The 24,660-nt window shown below is 41.3% G+C and overlaps 1 protein-coding gene across 1 annotated transcript in view; it reads left to right on the top strand.

Moving 5' to 3' along the window:
• RYR3 (ryanodine receptor 3) overlaps window positions 1-24,660 on the top strand; it is a 522,405-nt gene that overhangs the window by 219,314 nt on the left and 278,431 nt on the right. Inside the window, exons 4-8 of the mRNA XM_054700223.1 lie at window positions 9,267-9,341; window positions 12,039-12,117; window positions 17,741-17,853; window positions 18,749-18,848; window positions 21,589-21,682. Coding sequence (XP_054556198.1) covers window positions 9,267-9,341; window positions 12,039-12,117; window positions 17,741-17,853; window positions 18,749-18,848; window positions 21,589-21,682 — 461 coding nt within the window. The remainder of the gene's footprint in view (window positions 1-9,266; window positions 9,342-12,038; window positions 12,118-17,740; window positions 17,854-18,748; window positions 18,849-21,588; window positions 21,683-24,660) is intronic.

Below are 24,660 nucleotides of genomic sequence, written 5' to 3'. Positions count from 1 at the left end.
ATAGTTTTCCTTTTTTGTGTTGTCCTTATTCGGTTTTGGTATTAGTGTAATATTGGCTTCATAGAACGTGTTTGGTATATTGTCCCTTCCTTCTCAATTTTTTGGAAGCGTTTGTGAAGGATAGGCACTAATTCGTCTCGTGATGTTTGGTAGAATTCATTTGTAAATCCATCAGGTCCTGGGCTTTGTTTTTGGGGAGTTTTTTTAATTACCATTTCAATTCGCTGCTTGTAATTGGTCTGTTTAGGTGTTCTATTTCTTCTTTATCTAGCTTTGGGTGATTGTAGAGTTGTAGGAATTTGTCCATCTCCTCTAGATTGTTGAACTTGTTTCCATATAACTGTTCATAGTAGTTACTGATTATTCTTTTGATTTCTGCTGTGTCCGTTGTGATTTCTCCTCTTTCATTTATGATTCTGTGTATTTGTGCTTTCTCCCTTTTTTCCTTTGTGAGCCTGGCTAGGGGTTTGTCTATTTTATTTATTTTTTCAAAGAACCAGCTCTTGGTTTCATTGATCTTTTGGATTGTTTTTTTTAGTTTCAATTTCATTTATTTCTGCTTTGGTTTTTATTATTTCTTTTCTCTACTGGTTCTGGGTTTTTTTTGTTGTTCTTTTCTAGATCTTTGAGCTTCGAGATTAGGTTGTTTCTTTGAGTTCTTTCTTGTTTTTTGATGTGAGCTTCTATTGCTATATATTTTCTCTTATTACTGCTTTTGCTGCATCCCATACATTTAGGATATTGGTGTCCTCCTTGTCATTCAATTCAAAGAATTTTTTAATTTCTTCTTTGATCTCCTCGTTAGTCCAGTGGTCTTCCAGTAGTGTGGCTTTTAATCTCCATGAGGTAGGATAGTTCCTTGCCTTCTTTTTATGATTTATTTCTAGTTTGATGCCTTCGTGGTCAGAAAAGATGGTTGGTATGATTTCAATCTTGGTGTATCTGTTGATGTTTGTCTTGTGCCCCAGTATGTGATCGATCCTGGAGAATGATCCGTGTGCGCTTGAGAAAAATGTGTACTCCGTTTTTTTTGGGTTTAGTGTTCTATAGATGTCTGTTAAGCCCAAATGCTCTAGGTCCTTATTTAGAGCTTTAGTTTCTTTACTTATTTTTTGTCTTGTTGATCTATCCATTGTTGATAGTGGTGTGTTGAAGTCTCCCACTACATATGTGTTTTCTCTGATGTCTGTTTTCAGAGAGGACAACAGTTGTCTGATATATTTTGGTGCTCTTTCGTTTGGTGAGTATATGTTAATGAGTGTTATTTCTTCTTGAAGTATTGTCCCCTTAATCATAATGTAGTGACCATTGGGGTCTCTTTTTATTTTTTTGAGTTTGAAGTCTGTTTTATCTGATATAAGTATAGCTGTTCCTGCTTTCTTTTTTGGCCCATTTGCTTGTAGGATTGTTTTCCATCCTTTGACTTTGAGCCTATTTTTATCTTTTGTAGCTAAATGTGTTTCCTGGAGACAGCAAAAGGTTGGGTTTTGTTTCTTAATCCAGGCTGCAACTCTGTGTCTTTTTATTGAAGAGTTTAGTCCATTTACATTTAGAGTTAATATTGATATGTTAGCATCTGTATTTGCCATTATGTTTGTCTTTCCTTTGATTTTATTTATTTATTCTTTTAATACTTTTTTTTTTTTTTTGGTCTTCTTTCGTTGTTATTCGTCCCTCTGAGGTTCTGGCTTTAGGATTCCTTGTAGTATTTTTTGGAGTGGGGGTTTAGTCGCAATGAAATTCCGGAGTTTCTCTTTGTCTGGGAAGGTCCATATTCTTTCTTCATGGAGGAAAGAGAGCTTTGCGGGATAGAGTATTCTTGGTTGGCATCTGTTTTCTTGGAGTCTGTTGACTATGTCCCTCCACTCTCTCCTTGCCCGTAGTGTTTCTTCAGAGAAGTCTGATGTCAGCCTGATTGGTTTTCCTTTGAATGTTATCTGTTTCTTCCCTCTTGTCAGCTTCATTATTTTTTCCTTGTCCTGGATTCTTGGGAGCTTTACTATTATGTGTCTTGCTGTGTTTTTCCTTTCGTCGTGGAAGTTTGGTGTTCTTCTTGCTTCTTGTATATCAATTTTCAGCTCCTTCTTCTCATTTTGGAAGTTGTCTTCAATTATATCCATGAATATTTTCTCTGTTCCTACATCTCTCTCCTCTCCTTCTGGAATTCCTATAACTCTTATATTTCCTTTCCTCATGGAGTCAGATAGTTCCCGAAGTCTTTCTTCATTCTTTTTCCTTCGTACTTCTCTTTCCTTTTCTGTTTTGGTTCTTTTTATTTCTGTGTCTTCAAGATTACTTATTCGTTCTTCCATTTCATCTATTCTGCTTTCATTGCTTTTCCCAGAGTTCTTTAGTTCCTCCATTAATTCTTTGATCTCCTGCATTTCTCTTACTTCCCTCTCTTAGGGACTCAATTTCCTTCTTCTGATCTATCACTTTTTTAATCATGGCAATTTTAAATTCTCTTTCTGGAAGGCTCAGAAGTTCTTCCAAGTTGCTGTCGTTGCAATCTGGGGAGTGGTTTTCTTTTTGTGGTGTGCTTCTTTCCTGAGGAGTTTTTAGGTTGCGTGTGGTTCTTCTACTCCCTACTGTCTGTTTTCTAATTTGTCGTATGCGTTGGGACACTGTGTTGCTCGACTGACTGACATCTTGGGTGAACTTCTCCTCCCTCCCCTCTGGCTCTTCCAGGAGCATCTCTGTCTTCTGGGGAGCTTTCTGCTGGTGGTTTAGGCAGTTTTTACTGAAGAAATGTCCCTGTTCTCAAATGGCGAAGCGGGATGCAGTCCCTGCGCCTCCGGTTTCAGGCACACTTTTGCGCACCGGTCTGCCCCGGACGTGGGTGCCTGCTCCCTCTGTGGGCTCAGACTGCTGGTCGGAAGGGGCCTGGCGTGGAATAACTTCCCGGCTGGCCACTGGGTCCGCCAGAAACCTTCTGCCCTTTTCAAGCAGTCTTAAGAAATGTCCTGTTTTATAGGGTGTTAGTGAATTTTTTTCCTGGTCGCTAGGTGGCGCCAGAGATCTCTCCTATTGTCCTTGGGGGCCCTGTTTTCGCCTCCCCCCACCCCGTGGGACAGAGAACAGAGCGGGAATGGTAGGGTACACCTCAACAGCTTTGGGGTGCTGTGTCTGCCTTGTGCCCCACCGTCGTGGAGAACCCACGCCCCGAATTTTCGTGCCCCGGGTCTCAGTTCGAAGCCCTCAGTTCCAGGACGCGGGCTGTAGCCCAGTTCAGTGGCGCGGGAATGGCGCCTTTTGCACAGCTCCCGTGCCTGGGCGCCTGGTTCCTGCTCACTCAGGGAGGGACCTTCACCTCAGTGAGGACCTCCGTGCGTCTCCCCGCAAGCCTAGGTCGCAGGCGCGGGGACCTGGGCAGCTGCGATCCCTGTCTGCACTTGCTTTTCAAGCTCCCCTAGCGCGCCGCGTTTCCGCGCCAGCTTACCGGCAGCCCGGGCTGTGTGCGGGTCTCCCGGGGTCTTTGTTCTTCTCTAATGGCGCCAGGAGCCGTTCGCTCACCGCCGCGGCGGATCCTGCAGGGTTCGCCTCAGCTCCCGTTCCCGGGGTGTGGTGGCTGCAATAGTTCCTTTCCACTCACAGTCCCGCTTGCTGCGTCCTTTGTTCTTGTGGGCCGTTTTGGTGTGTTGTTTCCTCCTCTCTGCCGGTCGGAGAGTGCTGCCTCTGTGGGCGGGGGAGGGGAGCAGGGTTCTGCGCTTCCCTCCCTTCTAGTCCTCTTTTATGGCCACTTTCTTCTTTGGGCAGTTCGCTGGCGTCACCCGTTTATCTTCCGTGTCCCACTTCTCACTGGGACCTGCCGCTTTTCCTCCCTATTCACTTTTTTTAATGGGAGATCTTACTCGCAGCGTCTCCTCGCCGCCATGTTGCTCCGCCCCCTCCCCCTGAAGTTTTTAATGGGTTATGTTAGATTCAGCCAAGAACCTTGAAGAGTCTGGGAGCACCAATATGAAACTTGGGATTTCTACATTCTAAAAGAGGGTGATTTAGAGACTTAACAGTCTTGAGACATTTATGTTTGTCTAGAGAGAAGAGAGGTCCCTCCCCCACTCTTGTTAAATCAGGTTTATCTCACCTGGAGGATGTCATCTGGGGCCCACCAAGAGAAATGTCAGTGACAGACTTAATTTTGAAATTGCACACCAGATAATTGAATTAATAATCTAGTAGAACATATTTCCTCTGGACGTGTCATCGGGGCACTACTGCCAGCTTTGCTCTGCCCAACCCTGTGAGGTAGTACTGTTACAGGGCAGGGAGAAGGGCAGCCAAAACCCCGCAAACCTGCCTATTTTTAATGGGTTCTGCCATCCGCCACATCAACACAAAGCATATGAGACTTTAATGGGAAGGAACTTTAATACAACTAGGAAACAATACAGGAAAGGCAAAGAATCTAGTTTCTAAATCAAGCACCCAAAGTTACCTGTCCCCTCATGTGTAAAACTCCATCCAAATGGGATTGGCCCAGAGCAAGGCCTCAAAATCTAAAGCACCTTCCAGTGGGGACCCACAGAAAAGGGTCAGAAACAACCAGACAAGCCTGGAAGGAAAAGAACAAAATCAAAATCAAGATAAAAGCTGCCATTGTCACCTCCCCACGGGTCTCTCACCCACATCTGTGTCACCCAGTCCATGACCGAAAGGCAAGTGCAGTTTCTTCACGTGTCTCTAGGCTCCATGTGCCTCCACCAGGTCTCCTTCTGGATCCATCCTGCTCCATTCTTCCTCAGTCTCCTCTGCAGCTTCTTCTCTCCCTGCTCAGCTCCGCCCTCCATTTGGGTGGGGCAGGGAACTTGGAACCTCCCCCTTTCTTGGGGACCACCCTGTTACAGTACCAAAGTTTTTCCTCCTGCCAGTGGCCATAACCAAGGTGTCTGGTGGTGGGGATAGGACTGCTGTCCCAGTAAAGTCTCAGTCTTGAGATCTGAGTTTCCCTAATGAACACATTCATGGGTCTTATATGTAGCATATCATATCTTGCTTGGAATATGATTGCAGAATTAGCATCAAATAACGAAGAGTTGGTAGAATTTGGAAATGGAGCCAAGTTTAAAATTGAGCTCAGTGTTTAGATGCCAATCATACAAAAGTTTCTTAAGTTCTAGATGTCCTCTTTTCACATCTGTAAACTGGGCTGTTTCATATAATTGTTCATTCATTTAGGAAACAGGAATATGCAATGTGAAGATGAATGCCTCCCATTTGCCAGGCCCTGATAAAGATTATATTATTATGGCAGAGAACACAACCAAGACTCATGGAGTTAGTCCTAGAAAGAGGGAGGGTAGATACATTACAAAACTAGAGATCGATCTCTTTGAGAATGGCTTTTAAATTTTGAAAGAGTCATTTAAAATAAAATACTGCATGGCAGATGTCATGTGTGTTCTGAAAAGCCCAAAATATATTTACTATATGGTCTTTTACAGAGAAAATTGGCCAACTCTTAATGCAGGGACTTGAAGGCCACAGTGACCATTGTGCTTCTGAGTGTGTAAAGAAACCATTTCCAGAGGTGTGTGAGCCAGATAGTAAGGCAATGTGATTTCAAAGGCTGCTCCATCTGCCGTGTTAACTCCCACTATAAAGGGGGCGGGGGGGCTGGCACAGCAGGAAGCATAGTCTGTGGCCATTATGCCAGGCCATGTGCGTGAGGGCAGTAGGTTGGCGCTGACTGGTGGCATCAGGGCCTGAGCATTTAGATACAGATGCATTGAGGAGATGACAGCGAAGGGGCTTTGGATTGAATGTGGAGTGTGAAAGGGAAAAGGAGTCTAGGATGACTCCAAGATGTTGGGTCTGCACATTCTCCTAATGTCGTGGAAACTGAGAATGATCTTTTCTGCATGTAGGGGGTGATGCTGCCAGTTCTTCTGCCATTGTGTGGTCATTGTGTACCCTCCTAAGGAGCAGTTTTGCTTTCATACTCTTTTCAGAAGCCTGTCCCAGTGTCCTATTAGCTGTGAAACAGTCACAGCCCTCCATAACCCACCCTTATGTACCTGTGTCCTCACTTGTTTCTGGATGCCGCCTTTCGCCAACCCCTGCGCTAACTGGGAAACTGTCTGCCAGGGCCTATGCGCACTTTTACACGCTCACTCCAGGCCTCTGCAGGTGTGGGTTCCTCTGTCCTACCATCGTTACATGTCAGCGTTCCCCCAGAAAATTATGGTCTACCATTTCAGTACACTTCTTCCCTGACACCTCCTCTGTACACTCCGTGAGTACCCTTATAGCCTTTGTCTTCACCTCTTTTAACAGGTTTGTTATTTCTATTTATGACATGCATTTTCATTCACAAGTTTTATCTCTGCTGCCAGACTGCAGAGAGGGAGACAACAGGGCATGCTGCCCAGTGCCTTTGTTAGATCCCACCTTACACTGGAATGTGTATGACTTAGAGCAAATTACTTAACCCATAAGCCTCAGTTTATATTGCTGAAAAATGAAGAGAATCCCCATAGTTACTTCACAGTGCTAATTAAGAGACAAAATCAGGTGATTCCCATACAACCTTTGGCACACTTCTATGCCTGCCATATGATCAGAAGTGAGCAAATCCCAGCTATGTCAACTCACCTCCAACAAGGAGCTGAGGAAGTATCTATCCTGATTTTACTATTGCTTTGTGCAGTAGGTTTTCTATACCATAAACAAAAGTAGAGCAAACTGAGCTCTAGTTCTGGAGTTAACCTGGAGTTCAATTTCCACCACCACCACTTCTAGCTTTATGGTACCCGGCAAGAAACCTCCCCTCTTGGAATCTCCAATGCCTGATGCTTTGAAGTAGGAGACATGATTCCTCCCTTGAAAAGCCATGAGAAGAAGCTGACAGCATGTCAGACACCCAATGTGACGTATGTGCCAGTGGTGGTTCTCACCAGCATGAGGATAACCAGAGCCTCTAAAGACAGAGCTCACCTTTCTAACAGGTTCTCAAATCATGGGCCAACCATATCAGTGTCATGTGCCCTGGAACTTGTTAGAAATGCAGCTTCTCAGGCCCCACCACCGGCCTAGGGAAGTAGACTCTGTGGAGCAGGATCCAGCAGCCTTATTTTAACAGGCTGATTGGTATCAGCATCCAGGAACCATTGCATTTGGGGAAGGAGGAGCTGGGATGTTAAGGGTCCTGGGTACTTATGGAGACTTCACATTCAATCCCTGTGGGGTACTTCAGCCTCTTTGCTTTTTTGTGGGCACTGTATTAAAGGACATGAGGGCCAGAAGATATTTGCAGTGTCAGAGAAGGGGATGCGCACAGCTCTTTAGTGCCATTTTTTGAAGTCAACAACTGCTTCTTAGGATCACACAGAGTTTATAGGCCCAAAGAAGAATTGGAGGCAAAGGTGACACCTGATTAATAGTAGGAAGTGTCATTTAGCCAGGGGTTCAGTTGGAGACATTGGACAAGTTTGGGAGTATTTACCCACAACCTAAGCCACCATTAAGCTCTCAATTGTGATAATACAAGTCCATAGGGAAAGTTTGTTAGACTGATGAGATGTGAAAACTGTTTAATATGACTAAGCTGTTGACATATTTAAAGAGAGCAGCTAAAATTTAAGTGATTTCAAGAAATTTGAAAATAATGTAAATACCATTCAATTCCTCCACAGCACTCAAGTCCAGAGAGCACTTAAGTATCTTCACAGCTGTGGAAAAAGCACAGTCATGTTTACATGTAGATAGTGGCTTTTTAAGAACCATGATACCACATTTCTCCTTTTTCTTCTCTCGAAGCTCGTTGTATGACATGAAAAACCATGTTGGACAAAGTGGTTCTGTTAATCCAAATAGAGCTGAAATAAAGTTCCTCTAGGCCTTATTATCCATCCCTCTGCCTTCTCTCCACACCACCAGTGTGCCCCTTAACAGCTTATTGCTCTGATGGTGGGTAGACACAAGGGAGGACCAGCACCTTAAACCAGCCCCTTGGGCTGCTGGCCTGTAGCTCTGAATAAAATGTGGTGCCCAGGAGGTGCCCCTGACATATAGGAAAAAATTAGAATTTTTTATGATTAATTTTAATCTCAGACTTTGGATGCTTTGTGTGGATATTTGAGGATGGGGTCTTTGCTCAAGTATTGCTTCCTAAAAAGGTGTGTGAATGATAAAAGGAGAAATTCTCTCCAAGGGCAGTTAACAATATGGGTAAAGGATTTAGGTAAGAGATCGAAAATGTTGATGTCAAAAAATCAAAGGACATGAGGGCCAGAAGATGTTTGCAGAGGTGTCAGAGAAGGGGACGAACACAGCTCTTAAGTGCCATTTTTTGAAGTCAAAAATTTAACTAGAAAATTTAAAAATTCTAGAATTTTCTGTAGTTCACTTTTCCATATTTCATACTCACATACCTAAAATAAATACTGATTTTATCTCGTATTGTGTTGATCAGAAAGTCAAAAAAAAAAAACAAAAACAAATCTAGAGTTTTCCATAGATTGTTTTCCATGTTCCATGCTCACATATAAAGAGAATAAATCATGGCTTGGTCTCATATCATGCCCTATTCGGTTCAGAGATTAATGTGTGAGTAGGATGAAGGGAAGAAGCAGATATCACTGGTCTTTTTTGGGTTATCTCTTTCTTTTGTGCTTCTCTCCCTCCCTCGCTGTTTGGGCTGCTACCAAGCAACTAGACAAACTGGAGATGCCTGGTGAGGCAGAGAAGGCACCAGGATGGTGCCTCCACTGAAGGATCTTTTCCTGCATAACTGGTTGCCCTTTTAACGTCCTGGATTTCAGAGTCATCTCTCATTGGTGAGGTCTGGAGAGGCAGGACCCATTAGAGTGAGTGGGCAGAAGGCACAGGTGGCTTGAAGGGAAAGACCACCAGGCATAGAACGTGACCATGTGCCTGCCTGCTCTGTGGCCTTTCTATCACTAAGCTGTAGTTACATCACGTTTGTTTCTCTCTCTCACTCTGACCGCTTCTGAGAAGTTTCAAAGGAAGGTAAGCAGTACCTATCTCATTTCCATGCTTCTCTGGTAGAAGAGCTCTGGGATTCTGCTGACCCCATACAGGGACCATTTCTGAGAAGAAGTTTGGCCCTACACACCCCCTCCAAGGATGCTGCATGGCTCTCACCGTTCTCCCCTGGTCATCGGCTGGCCACTTGCTTCTAGAATGAATTCCTTGGGAGCTTTGCAATGGGTCTTTTCTTTGTAGTCTGTCTTCCAGAATTCCTGGCTGCTTGCTCGCAGAGAGGCCACAACTGGCCCATGCTGACATTTCCCTTTTGTCCTCCCCAGGCAGCACAAGGGGGTGGCCACAGGACCCTGCTGTATGGCCACGCGATTCTCCTGCGGCATTCTTTCAGCGGCATGGTAAGCACATCTGGGTGTCACTTTCACCATTCGGGGAGGGAGAAGCTGAACAGGGGAGGGAGTTAGGGAAAGCAGCCAGTGTTTAGATCAGGTTAACAGTGAGAGTAATTTGAAAAGTAAATAATTGTAGCATTATTGTCTTAGCATGTCCTCATATCATTTACCTCAATGCGCAATTACATATTTTTGTTATTGCCTGACATTCTTCTCTACATTGTATGAGGAAAAGGAAACATCATGTCTTTTTATTTTTTTAACTAAATTTAGCTCCACCAGGGCAGTGACTTGACATATTGGATGTTCAGTAAATATTTGCTGAGTTAATGACAAGATGAACTATGGGAATACTTGATTTCATCAGTATACAAAGATAAGCAGCACAAGAAATCAATCAAATGGAATTTTTGTGAAATCTGTCCTCCTTTACTTGCTAAAGAAAATAGGATGATATGCATTGCCCTCAGTCCAGAGTTTCAAGGTATTCTGTTAATCCAGAGGCAGGTGGAAGATAAGGATTAAAACAGAGAAAGCTGATGAAGCAATGACTAATCAGGGATCTAGAGCCAGATTTCACCAAAATGGTGATAATTCAAACTTGAAAAAAAAAGTCCCGGTTTAAATACGTATAGTTTATAAAATACGGACTGCACATCTTTTACGGAGAGTATTAAGGAGAATATCGTGATCTCGAACAAATATAATACGTGACAACTCTAATATCTTTCCCTCACAGTTCCTATGTGTGTCATCTGTACGTGTTACCTGGGAAGATCTGTCTTCTTTCCCTAGCCCTAGTGGAAACTGTTACATTAATTCAAGACTATTTTCACACATTTATACCTGCAGCTTGTTGCAAAGTTCATCTCAAAGCTTGAACTATCAAACTGGCCCTGGGAGCAGCAGCTATCTCTTAAATTATTTATCGCAGCTTTTTTTTTTTTTTTTCCCTGAGCACTGGTAAGAAATTGACCTTTTCAGCCTGAACCATGCATCTATTGTTGTCCTTCATGGCAAAACACAAAACAAAAAGGACTAAATGGAAGGTTATCCAAGCAGGAGATGGAGACGTTCAGAGAGTGGGGCAAATTTGTACCCCTGGCAGTCTCTAAAACTGATGGTTGATCATTTGTCTATCATAATTTGGGGCTTACCCATAGGGTAAATGCAATTCTGTAATGTCTCTTTTTTGTGTCTAAATGGAATAATCAAAACGTCAATCCTCACATTTCTCATGACTTTGAAGAGACTCGGGATAAAAACACGATGGAGACAGGAACATTTTCATTATTCATCATCAGATTACTGCCCCCCCGCCCTCCCAGAAACCCCACTTACAATTAACAAATGCTCTGTACCAGCTAGTTCTTTCAGAACCAGCTCTGAGATTAATGCCTCTGAAATGTGAGTTTGTGCAAATGCATTGATGCTCCACTTTCCCATGGAGGGAAGTAGAAGTATAACTCAGAACCCAGTCCCAGTCCCAAGCGCATGCATACAGGCATCTAACTCTCAGGCCCCCCACTGTGTCCGTCAATAAAGGGAGCAGGGAGCAGCCCATGGATTTTTTTTCATTGCTTTTAAGAATCATTTTTGTTTTACATGCACATGTATTTTTATAAGTAGGAAAAAACCAAATTGCTTGAGAAGTTTTAAAAGTCATGGAAAATTTGATAAACAAAAAGCAAATAGAGGTGGGGGCTCATTTTAGTCTCCCCCAATCCAGTTTGGTACAAGGCATTTAAATTTTACACACCTGTTAATTATACAAATAAACGATTTTGTGTATAGTCCATGCTATTAAACAGTCTTGATAGTAACTCTTAATGGTGCTCATAATGGTAACATTAAATATTCCATAAAATGAAGTAGCCAATTTTACCATCCTTTTGTTGTTGTTCATTTATATTCCTCTATATTATATAGATATATATAATTAATATAAATATAGTACAAATATATCTATAATATATTCCTTATATATAGTTTGTTTTTTTTTTTTAAGATTTGTTTAATTTGGGCCTCCCCTGGTGGCGCAGGTGGTTGAGCGCAGCGCTGTAAAGCTTTCCGCAGCCTCTGCAGTGCCGGTTCAATCCCAGCTGGTTGGGGAGGGTCCCACATGGCGCGGCGGACCTTTCCTGTCTTGCCCGCTGCTCCCCTCAACAGTGTATTCCGTCAGTTTGTCTGTTCTGTTCCCCGCTCTGTCTCTGGTGAATCCTCTCACCCTCCCACACATCTAGCCTGTATCCTGGTTAGGATTCATTTATTCCTACAAGAACCGGGGTACAGGCCAGATGTGCAGGAGGGTGAGAGGATTCACCAGAGACAGAGCAGGGAACAGAACAGGCAGACTAATGAAATACACTGCTGAGGGGAGCAGTGGGCAAGACAGGAGAGGTCCGCCTCGCCAAGTGGGACCCTCGCTGGCCTGCTGGGATCGAACCAGCGCTGCAGAGGCTGCAGACAGCTTCACAGTGCGGCTCTTAACTGCCCGCATATATAAAAAGTTTCTTAGAGAATCTTTGAACTAAAGTATTTTTAATATTTTCAAACTTATTTCTGTAATACACAGTGCAGTGAACAGAGAAATTAGCCCTTTCACAGTGACTCTGTTGAAATTTATAACTGGAATCCCAGTGGCAGTGAGATGCTGGCATCTGATAGAAGAGCAAGACTTCACCAACTTCTCTTGTTTCACAGTATCTCACGTGCCTGACTACGTCAAGATCCCAGACAGATAAACTTGCCTTTGATGTAGGTCTGCGGGAACAGGCCACAGGTAAGTCAATATTCCCAGAGTTCCTGCTTTGTGGGGTTTGGGCCGCAGTTTTTGAAAGGGATCCTGAATATGTTATTTGTGTCCCCTCTCCTCCATGTTGGAGAATAAAAGTATGTGCTGTAATTATAGAAACTAAGAATGAAGGAGAACAGAATGCTTTAACCACTGACTCAAAGAAAAATAATTTTTTAGGGCTAGGTACTGAAAATAAGAAAAATTATTCCTGGTAGAGCCAATGGTAATGAATAACTTCTAAAAGAAACATAGTATAATAAGAGATTACATAATGAAATACACTATCTAAATCAAAAGAATAGCCTCATTTTATTCTTCAGTGAACCAGCTCTTCTAAGGCAGTGTCAATCAATGACATCCACCATGGTGGTTTTTGCTTTTGTATTGCTTGTATTATTTGTATTGCTTGTATTATTATTTACTTTATATTTTGTCTCACAAAGTTATAGACCAAAATATTGCCTTAAGTAGAAAACTGATATTGCTTATCCTAAAGGTTAATATAATGAATAGAAAACCACACCATTAAATAATTGACATGTTGGTAAATATTAGAAAGGCATTAATGATACACAAGCTCCACACTTAACTTACCCTGAGGAAATAAGTCTTAAAAGAGTAGTCAAAAAATAATAAATTTTTCACTCTATGACTCAAGTCATTCAGTTGTCCACCACCACCTGTGCTGTATGTCGTGTGCTTTGGGAAATACTGACTTTATTTTTTCAGTTCAGTCAAAAGTATTGACAGTCAAGAGGTAGATCTTAAGAAAACCATGAGTCCCATGAAAACCTAGAGTCTAAAGTCTGTATTGTATTCCCTTCATCCCCAATCCATTTTGTTTCTCTTTAAAGAAGGGTAGCTTGGTATTTGGGAGGAAGGAGAACACACATGCAGCTCAGATAAATTTCAGTATTGCCCGGGGTGAGCTATCTTACTTCAGGCAACCAGGATGATGCAGGCTCTCCCTGGAAACCAGAAAAGAACAACCAAGCACTAAGATCATTCTCTGCAAATATTTATAGTTACAGCATCAAAGAAGGGGCCCACTGGCTGTGGGTTAATGCAAAGACCAATGGAACAGTGGATGAAGTTGAAAGGAAGCACCTTTCACCTCAGTAAAAGAAAGCACTTTGTAATATCTGCAGTGATCCAGCGGAGGAGCCTTGGGATATAGGACTGGAAATAATCACAGGCAATCTTTCCAACCATCAAGGGCATTACATATGGAATTTCTGTTCCAATTAGAGGTTGAGCTATGTACCAATCAGGATGCTTGGTTACAAATAGAAACTGATTCAGGTCAACTCAAGGATATTGACTCAAATCTGGTCTAAACCGAATTCTCAGTCTTAGAAAATGGGTAGGAGCAAAGAGAGGCCAGGGAAGTAAAAATGGCTTAGGCCACACTGCAGGAAGTCTAACCTGGATACTTTTTAATATCATAACATTTCCCCCCAAATAGGGGTCGGGGCATTCCATTGTTGGGTATACAAAGAAGGACAGAGCCCATGTTGTTACTCTACAACTGAGTTCATGAGGAAACAATTCATATGGCCTGATTTTACAGGTGATCTAGAGGGGGAAAATTCAGAGTTTGAACGATGTGTACCTGCTGTTGCCGCATCATGCACAGTAGTGTCCTAAGAATGCCTGAGGGAAACCACTTTCTCCCCTTCTCTTCTCATTTTTGTACAAAGCAGAAGAGTGGGCCTACCTTTATCCATTATGTTTTTTTCCCTAAAATAAGATTATATCCAAATTTGATTTGAGGTTGCTTTGTTTTCAGCCTAAGTGTTATTCTTAAAATATAATTTCCTCTAAGGTGTTGCAAACCTTTGCTGAAATTACAAAATGAGAGAAGTGCCACACTCTGTGAATGTAAGTTGGCCTCTAAATATAAACCAGCTGTCAGTCTTGGAGCATGAAATCGGAAAAGTCATATATGGTCATTCTATTTATATCAGTAAAATGACTTTAGACTTTTTGAGAGTTGGGAGGAAATTGAGAAATACCACTTTCTGGTCATATATTTGGGAAATTATTTTATTTCATTATTAGAGCACCCAATAAAATAGGAGGAAAATAACAACAGAGCCTATTACTTTTCCCAGCACTTATTTGCTAGTTCCTAAAATGAGATTTCATGTGAATTCTTCTGACAGACCAGGGAAACATATGAATGAAACCAAGTTAACTCTTAGAAGGTGGTTTTGGAAGATGATTGGTGGAAGAGGGTTAACCAGTTGTTCATGAAAACCCAGAATCTAAAGTCTTTTATTGTACCTGCTTCCTCTCCAATCCATTTCAGATTCCCTTTGAAAAAGGCTAACTTGATATTTGGGAGGGAGAAAGGGCATGAACAGAGAGATAAGTTTCAGTTCTGCCTGGGGTGGGCCTTCTGACTTCAGGAGACTGAGAATCCACCAGAGTAACATTCTTACTTAGATCATCTTATGAATGCGCTTTTGACTCAGAAATGTCTTCGAGTTGAAAGAATAAAATGCTCAATAGTTGAGCTGACTCTAGAAGAAAGTGAAGTTTGCAAACAGTTTTTGTATAGTCCTGAAACTTTTTACCCCTATACAATGGTTACTAAATGGCTTGATTTACTTAATAAAATTGTTGCTCATTTTGCCCTTGATTTGGGTTACTGTGTTCTTCTTTTAAAGGTTTTTTTCTGTTTTGTTGTAGCATTTCACGTCATTTTAGAATTAGAGTAGAAGGGAAAAAATAGACTACTAAAAGCACCACTAAAAGCACTGGCTGGCCTATATCCTTTTCATTTGGGGAACAGGCCACTGACCTGTTCCTAAAAGAGGTGAAAGCACAAGTATGTACCTGCACACCATGTTGGGACCCTCTTCACCCCCCATGCGCTTGGTGGTCCAGAGAACACAATGACTGCATGCCATTTCCCCCTACAAATGTAGAAGTCCATCTCTTTTGTCGTATAATTTTAAATTTAATCAAACAGTCAAATTTATTGAATCAAAGTAAAACCTGTAAGCACTCCTACATGTATTAAAATCACCAGTCTCCTGTCTGACCTGTTCCTGGTCTAGATTTCTGCCTCTCTGGGGCACCTATTTTCAGGTCCTCTAGTGTTATTCAGCAGCGGTATACTGCTATTTATTCTTTCCATATTAAGAATTATCTACTGATGTCCTCAATGAATAATAAAAAAATAACTCTTATGCTCACTCTTCCTTGTCTTTTCTTTCTACCCTCCCAATATATATACATCTAATTTTTGTGTAAGTACCTAAGTAGTATTACTAACATTAGTATAACTATGACTGTTATTTGCAAATAATACCAATGATATACTGTGATCAGTTTACTTCATTGTAATTACTTTTGAGTTTTCCATAGTTAACAACTGATTTCTTTGTTTGCTATATATTCTGCAACTCGGTCATTTAAACTGTCCCATAAAACCAAAATCCTCCTGATTAGATTCAATCAGATACCCTTCTATAGGGTCTACCTTCTTAGGGACATCCGTCCTCATCCAGGAAATTCCCTTTGCCTTTCGCCTACATCTCATGCTTCCTGGATTCCTTTCATGGTTTTCTCCCTTCTCAGTTGAACGCCTCACTTGGTGAAACCCATTGTCCTGTGGTTTTTACAGAAAAGATACCCAGGGGCAAATTGTCAGCTGAACGTTTCATAGTTCCATTATCATAAGTAATTCAGAGTATTCTACATTGGAAAGATTTTTTTTTTTTCCCTCGGCATCCTGATGACTTCCGTTTTCTTGTAGTTTATGCTCTGGCTATTGAGAAGTTTGCATTCTAATTCCTGAGTCTGTGTGTGTGACCTGTTTATATTTTCTAAGAGCTATTTATGTCTTCTCTTGCCCTGATGTCTGACTCCAGCGTGATGTCTTGGCATGGATTCTTTCTGTTCTGAGTCTCACACGATCGGGCCACAGTGTAGGTCTCTCTTCTCCACTGTGCTGGGGCCGCTATATGATGTCCCTATCTGGAAATGCTTCTTTCAGCTTTGGAAAATGTGTACTATTTTTTCTGTTAATTTCCTTCCCGTGCTTTCTCTGTTCTTGCTTTCTGGATAGCCTTCAAACCGGTTTTCTAATTTTCTTTTCACTCACATTCCTAATCATTTTTTTTTTTCATTGTTGTTCTTCCTATGGGAATATTTTTCAGCTTTATCCTACAACCCTGTTGTTTCTTTCTCTTTTTCAGGACCAAAGAGTTTTCTTTTTCTCTGAAGGCTTCCTTGATGAATGTAACATTTTCTTATCTCTTGGAGATTATTAGTTTTGAGATATTTTTTGGTGTTTTATTATATTGTATTTTTTTTATTGTAGTAAAATTGATTCACAACAATTCAGAGGTTCACACATCTTCAGATGTTTGTTACCACACCACACACACCATCAGTGCACCAGCAGCCCTCCACCAGAGTCCATTCCTGTGGTTCTTTATAATCTTTTTCCAAGTTCCTTTCCCCACTTTTTTTTGGTTCTGTTATTCATGTTAAAGCCATTCCTCAGATGTAAGATGATCCCTATTTTCTATTCACCTTTTTTATTGAAGTAACACTGATTTACAATACTGTCCCATTCACTTTTAGATCAAGGCAGTAAAAGCTGACTGGAAGCTCAAAGGTTTATCATTTGTTAAACCTCTCTTTTGGGGTAATCTGGCAAAGATCTAGGCATTTCATGAGAGATGCCCAAACAGCAGCAGTATCTTTGATCTATGTAGTATGACTTTCCTAAAAAGTAATCCTCAAATTAGGGGTGGGGCAAAGAAAAAAAAGATCTGGGCAAGAAATTTTAAATATTTCTACCTTCGACAATACTCTATTTCCTTACTTGACAGTGCCTGGTTTCTCCAAAACCAGACTTTATGATAGTTTACTATTCCAACGATCAAACTTCTCATCTTCTATAGGATAGAGAAGCAAGAGTCTTCTGGCTGGGCAGGATAGAGATAAGACTGCAGAGGGTTAAATGTTCTTCAAGACTTTTACTTACTATGCCTGTTTTCAATCCCATCTTCTGCTGGGGTTTACAAGTAACTCTTGCCTCCTATTCCACAGACTTCCTGGGGAATCTGCAGCAGGAATGGACTTATTTCTTATGAATGAATTCTCCTCTATTGTCTTATCCAAAGGCTTGTGTTTTAGCTTGCTGATGGATAAAAGTGTGTATCTACTTTCTTTTTACCAAAATGTCAATTTTTCTTCTTTGCTATCAATTCATTAGATGCTGTCTTAGTCCTTGTAGAGTTAAGCCTTTTTAAAAACCTCAGGTTGTTTAGCAGAATTGCTGATGTTTTAATAAATTTCATGGGGGATAGGAAGAAGCAAAGATAAAAGTGTAAGCAGTCAGTAGACTAATAAAGGAAGCATTTTTTCTATATGTATTTTAAAAACTCAAAGCCCTCTATAGCTTTTGGCCTCTATGACTCTACTGAATGTGTTCAATCTCTAGAGAAAATGAAAATGAGAGGCAAAGTCAAAAGCAGATGTGTGACTGTGGCGGGAGGATTATCATCAGGAGGAAGAATAATGAGCAACAGAATTAGGAACATTGGCTTCTCTGAAGCAGTCACTAACTCATGGAGCCTTTATGCAGGAGAAGCCTGTTGGTGGACCATACATCCAGCTTCGAAACAGAGGTCCGAGGGAGAGAAAGTTCGAATTGGTGATGACCTCATCCTTGTCAGTGTGTCCTCTGAAAGATACCTTGTAAGTATCACTTATACAGACGTTTTTCATTTCCAGAATGTTTTTCTTTAGGAAGAGATGACCAAAGAGTACTGAGCCACAGCAGGTTGAGTAGGATGTTATGCCTTAACACGGTATACCTGGGAAGTGGTGAAATTCTTTCCCTTGCCATAGTCTCCTGGGATCTGGAATTTAACTGTCAGTTATCCTTTCAGATTCAGGCACTATGTCCAGAAAACTCTGCTAACATGCCCCACGCACTTCCTAAGAAAGCTATTTGCCCATTAGTCACCATTACTATGAATTTATCACATTGTTTAGCTCTTGTCCTGTGATGAATAAGCAAGACAGAATGGGATATAGCAAAACAAGCTTATGGTGGACAGAGAAGCAATTTAAAATGTTTCAGTGTTTCATTTGTCACAGTAGTTGGTAGATGCAAGTAAGATTTTGCAGCTGGTAGTATACACAAGGCAAGCTGCATTGAGCATCAAGCCCTTGGGGAGGGGTCAGGTCAGAGAAATATCAGAGATAAATTTTTAAGCTTCTCAGCACCTATCCTGTTGGCAGATTTTCTTTGCCTGGACTAAATGCTGGAGTAATTTTTTCCATTTGTGAGTTCCCTTCTCCTACCAAGAATAGACATGTATGACTTCCTGTCAAATCAGGGATCCAGCTGAGGGGATGAAGTCAACACTTGTCTGCCACCTCTGTAGCTGAATGCCTCCTCTTCCCTGAATAAAGTGTCCCACTTTGATGCTGCTTCTAGTTTGGGTGGAGAAATCTCCCACAGGCTATGCAGAAAGTCAGATGACAGTAAGACTGTTAAATTCAATCCTTGAAATTATAGGTGAGCTGCTTCTGTCAGGACTGGCTGGGTGATTTAAAGGAAGTCTCATTTCTGTTTCTGCTGCAGCATCTCTCTATATCAAATGGTAACATACAAGTGGATGCCTCCTTTATGCAGACACTCTGGAATGTCCATCCCACGTGCTCAGGAAGCAGCATCGAAGAAGGTGTGTTTTTTCATATCTGCTTTCAGCCCTCCGCCTGCTAGTCTGTCTTACACTGTAGATGTTGACATTTTCTGCTACTTGCCAGTTCCACCCAAACAAATGTCTTGGAACAACACGGATTTCACTCACTTGAATTTCTTTCTCTGATGTTGGTATGGGTTATTTTCTGTCCTGGCTTCTGATTAAATGAACATTCTTGACATTTTTTAATTCTTCAGCATCCCCTATTTTACATTACCTGCATTCAGCAATTGGATGTGTGCCTGCTCTCTCCCACTGACTTTGCCTTTTTATTTATGATTGTGAGTTAAAAGTGTTCAGGCCTCAGCATCTTCAAAACTGAAGATTTGGAAGAGGTCAGTTGCCAAGAAGGTGCTATTGTTCATGTTTCTCCTTAGTGCATCTCTGTACTGGTGGAAGAACTTCCTCTATGTTAAAAATACATTTGGCTGTTCGTTTTTACTTATATTTATGGAAGGTCATTTAAAAGTAAAAAATGAAATTTTCTCTGTATATTTTTCTTTGATGTAAGATCATCAAACTTTGTTCAACATATCCTATTTCTTGGAGGCAAGCAAAGTCAGTGTACCTTGTAAGTTATATAATAAATATACTGACCTTCCCTAACTCACAGGAAATATTACCACTGAACAGAACAATCAAACATCAGTGACCTAGGGGTTATCACATTCTGGTCTAGCACTCGATAGCAAGATCAGAATTTTTAAAATACTCATGTCACAGGCTTTTGCCTTGTTTTTAATGCTGGATCTAGTCGTTTCAAACTGTGGATATCATATTCTATGACAGAATATGTAAAAGTGTAGGGAAAACTGAAAGTTTGATAACCCACTTCAGCAGACATCCTAGCTAAACAGAAAAATCAGATTTCCTACTCTTTCAACAACTTGTAGAAGGTTTTTTCAGAAAGCAGGATATGGGGAGCTCTCTTCTTTTATGTGAAATTAATGCATCACCCTGAGTCTATTCTCAATTATTCCCTTTTTATCAGGAATAAAGAAACTGTGGGTATAAATCTCCCTCAAGGAAGTTTTGACTGAGTCTTTTCAGTGTTAAATTGTTCATGTTCACCCTAAAAATAAAATTATTTTCCAGTCCCAACAGTGAGCTTGTGGAGGCTCATTAAGGAGTGTTTGCAAATCACATCAAAATGGTCCTTATAGAAATGTTGAGTGTTCTCATCATACAGCAGAAAACTCATCACTTGAGTTCCCTGGCCTTGTACAAAGTACCGTTTCAGCGGTCACTGGTGAGAAACCCACTTCAGCCCCTGGGAGAGTATAAGTGACCCCCTTCCTGACCCTGCTCGCCTGACGATTGCCCTGATGGATTTCAATTAAGAGAAGTTGTGATGTTCCAGCACTTGGTGGTTTTCTCTGTATGAGCAGAATATTGATTTGGAGGAATCTGAGGACTGTAAATGATGGACTCCAAATGGGGCATGGCCTCACGCTCATGCGATGATTGAGAGTTTAATCAAGAACATGGTCCTGGGAGGTTTTAATTTTCTAAATAAAATAGGCTGTTTGGAATTCCCCTACAGTATATCATGAATTGCTTTAAAGCAAAAAGCAAAGAACTGGCAATATTAATGCAGTAAAACAGAGAAAAATTGGATAAAGTCTTTCGATTACTTGAAGGACGTTTAAGAAAAACTTGACTGGATGGAAAAAAAAAGAGAATCACACTGTTGCTGTACAAGATGCTCTGATAATAGCCTTTTGTCCTTTTGCACAACATACTTTTCTTACTGTTTTAATCCAACACCAAAATCTTTTGACAGTCCCTAAGGTGATCTAGTTATGTGATTTTTTTTTTAAACCTTGATACAGACATGGAGCACCTTAAGTCTTCATGTCTCTAGAGAACAGAGTAGCCTAGAGAATTTTTTAATTCAAAGGGATAACCAATTCCATTTCTTTATGTCTAGTAAAGCTCAGATTGGGGCCCCTCTTCAGCTACATGGTTCTTTGAATCAAAGTCAGAATTAATTTGAAAACTAATTGGTCATTGTGTCCTTGAAGTTGTTTCCTATCCACCTTTAAACTCCAAGTCTGTTAAAATTCCTTTTCAACAGAATTCCATTGTAAGTTCTTACTCATCCTGAAAGCTGAGTGCTTGTTCATAGCTGCATCCATCCCTATTCTCTAAGGAGTACTGGATTCTGCCCTCCCCTTGTGCTGTAGTCAGAGCATCCAAGCTTGATCCAAATTTGCTAAAAGCACCTGCAAGCTAGCTTCTCCTAAAACAGACCTTAGTAACAGTATATCATCCCCTTTCCAGCACCTGCTTGCTTTCCCATGAGTGTAATTTGAGTTGTATTTTGCTACAAAGTATACACATCAAGAGTATAAGTGCTTATCCAGGATTTTGGTCTTGGATATGTTTATACGCTTAGCGATTGGAAAATCCTCATCATCCTAATGTTAGCAACTTAATTTCCCTTTTGGTTTTTAATGATATGAATTGACATAGTTTTCACCTTTCTTTTTGCTCTTGGATTCACTCATCTCTGAAGCCCCTATTTAATTTTCAATTTCAGACTGTTTTGACTTTTTTTCTGCCTGGGACTGGATTTGTGAAATCTTTAATTGCCCAAATGTTTCTATCTTGGTGCTTGCCACAATTGATTGAAACTTACATGAATTTCCTCTTTGTAAACATTATACTCTGTATTAAACATTCCATCCATTCACGGTAGGATGGTATTTTCTCCTAGGATACCTACTTGGTGGGCACGTGGTACGTCTTTTCCACGGTCATGATGAGTGTTTGACTATACTGACTACAGACCAGAATGATTCCCAGCACAGGTAAGCCTGTAGCTTTATCCTTCTCCTAGAGAATTCTCCAATCACAGGTGTCTCAGACCAAAGGGTTTGCCTTTGGGTATGGCCACAGATGAGTTCTCTTACATGCTGTTCAGTTGACAAACCTCCACCCGGTCATAGGGTACCATTTGTAAAACAGGAATGGCCACACCCTGGAGTTTGCTCCCAGGAATAGCTATTTATAGATGCTACTACGTATGCAAGCAGTACTATATTGCTTCCCAACCCCTTCACTTTCTCTGGTTGCTCTTGTGTCTAAGGAGTTTTTGGCCACATTTATTGTAGATTGAAGCAGCCATTTTGGTGGTGCAAATGAGTTTAACGATTCCAGGGAGACTGTGCACATACACAAACTATTCACCATTCTCTTCAAAGGAAGATCATCCTGATTTTATGTTGAGTACTATAGGTGAAATTTGGTAGTATTTTGTTGTTGTTTTTACTTATTACCAAATAGAACTGGAGAAGTCAAGTGTCAATATCCAACAGGAGCTGGACTGAGCACAGACTGGTGCCAAGGACAATATTTAGAGGGTGCTGCTGAAGGCGATGCTTTCCTTGACCTTCTAACTGATCCTGAATGAAAGTTTTTCAAGAATTCAAAACCAGGGGATGGAAGACACTAATCCGCGTCTTGATTACCCACTGAAGAAGCTTTAGAATTCCTTTTATGATCAAAATAGAGCATACACACGTTGATGCCCTTAATGATAGAAATCTGATATATATTTATAAAAATCAATTCACACATCCAAATTAGACAGCTTTGAGTTTGATCCACTGGTGGTAATATATTTGTTTTTATACCATGCCTCTAAGAACTTTGTTAACTGTATTTCTCTTACTTCATTTGAAACGTGGGAGTCACATCCATCCAACTTAGAAATCATGTAGATCCATCTCCTGCCAAAGGTCCCATGCAGGCTGATTTCAGACGGGAGACTCGACACCAGTACTGCCGGCTTTCCTTCCCCAGCTTGTCCCTTATTTGGGAACTAAAGGAGTCTCAGGAGCCATGAGCTTGAAGATACTACTGCACAGCTTAGAAACCGTCCGCTGATGATAAGTGTTCTCATTGTTCTGAATCTCTTCCTCCTTACTCTTGCCTCTAAATAGCCCTTCATAGGAACCAGATGTGCCCCATAGCAGTGTCCAGGACACACACGACAGACCAATGGCAAGTGTCTGATTCAGTCACTGCCTCCCTCACACTGGCCCAATGGCTGCCAGCTGTGTCTCAGTAAGAAAGGGAGGCTAAGCTGATTTCCCTTCGAATTGAGGATTCCCTCCCCTATATAATGTGTGAACCTATTCAGTTGTGAGTTTCTTTTCTTTTATACAGTGAAAAAGTATGCAATAGCTCACACACACTCTCTTCAACATCCTATTCTGCTGCAATAAGGGGAAAATTTGCAAGAGGGAAAGACCTGAAGTTTTGTGAATTTTGCAGAGTTACTTACATTTGAGATAAAAACGCATCAGAGCTCACTAGTTCTGTCTTCCCTCTCCTGTTCTTCACTTGAGGATAGGAATTGGAAAAAGTGAAATACTAACCTCATCCATGGCTCTTTGGCACCAGCTACCCCTACCACCACACAGACACACTCATCTGCCTTTGGGTTTAAAACCAAATTACATGCGGCCTGGGCAGAAAAATTCTGCTTGCTGTAGTTTGTCATTTGGTGGGCATTTCAGTCTTGACCAAAAGGTAAGGCTGAACTTGTCTTTGAAAGGAGGTGCTAGGAGAGTGAATGGATGGAGAGGAAGCCCCCTGTGGGCACTCTGGAACAGGAATGCATGATGCCATGGAAATAAGCATGAAGGTGATCTTTCCACGGCTGAGAATTCTTGGGGACATGACTTGCATTTTGGATTTTTAAAAAATCACAGTTAAAACTTAGGTGGCTTATTTTTTGCCATTGTAGAAGCACAGAAGGATTAAGACTGGGGTGAGTAAGCAGGTACTCAGTTTACTGGAACCTGTTTTTTTGTATCAACTGGTCTCTCAATCCAAGCATGTGCCATGGCATTATTTGATGTCTGGGTGAGATGAGTGATAAACCTTAACATTATCTTGTATCACCAGGTAAATCCTCAGAACTAGCCAGGATGGCCAGGAATCTTGAATTCTGGAAATCCAGTACAAATGAATAGGAAATACAAAACACACTAAAAAGAGTGTAGCAGTCCCTAAAGCATGCAAGTGACTCCACTGTAATGGGGCTGACTTTCCAGAGGAAATCATTTCTATTCTCTGTAAATCCTGAGAGCAAGGCAGTGTGGAGAGGCCAACTACCCCAGGATGCAAGCCCCAAATCAACAGTCTGGCATTATGAGCTTTGATCCCTGGCTCTGCCTCTGGCTTGTCAAGCACCCCGGAGGAAGTCACTTAACCTATTGAAGTCAAGGCTAAGCTGTCAGCCAAGCTTTCAAAGTACCTCAGCTTACCACCCACTCTACTCCTCTCCTTGGGTAATTGTTGTAAAGAAAAGGAACAGGTTGTTTCAACCTCTGTACCCTTGTGAGATTAAACTGAGCAAGCTGCCTGTATTTCCTAGGTGGGAAGGGCTAACCTTCAGAATTCTATAGATGTCAGGAGGAGAAAGTCTTCGTTCTCTAGTCTTATTTCCTTCACTCCTTTCCCTGTGACCCAGGGTAAGATGCCTCACCCTCTCCGAGAGAACCTTCTTGCCCTCACTGAAGAGGGAGAAGCATCAGTGGAAAACACAGCATGGCCATAACATCGGTGTGGTATCATTACCACTTCAGATTCAGAGACACCTGGGGTGTTGCAGCTCTAAAGTCACTTAGATGTCTTTGCCAGTTATTACTACATACTTCCTGACAACTTGAGCATTTGAAAAAGGCATTGAGAATGCCTCAGTAATCCCACCACCCAGAGGTACTGTCAACATAATGTTTCATTGCATTTCTCTGCCATTTCATGTATTTTATGCATA

The sequence above is a fragment of the Talpa occidentalis genome, unplaced genomic scaffold (assembly GCF_014898055.3).
Source record: "Talpa occidentalis isolate TD23 unplaced genomic scaffold, MPIMG_talOcc4v2.1 talOcc4.11, whole genome shotgun sequence".
Classification (NCBI taxonomy): Eukaryota; Metazoa; Chordata; class Mammalia; order Eulipotyphla; family Talpidae; genus Talpa; species Talpa occidentalis.
The sequence above is the reverse complement of the archived record's forward strand: the minus strand, read 5'-3'. Positions and strand labels throughout refer to the sequence as shown.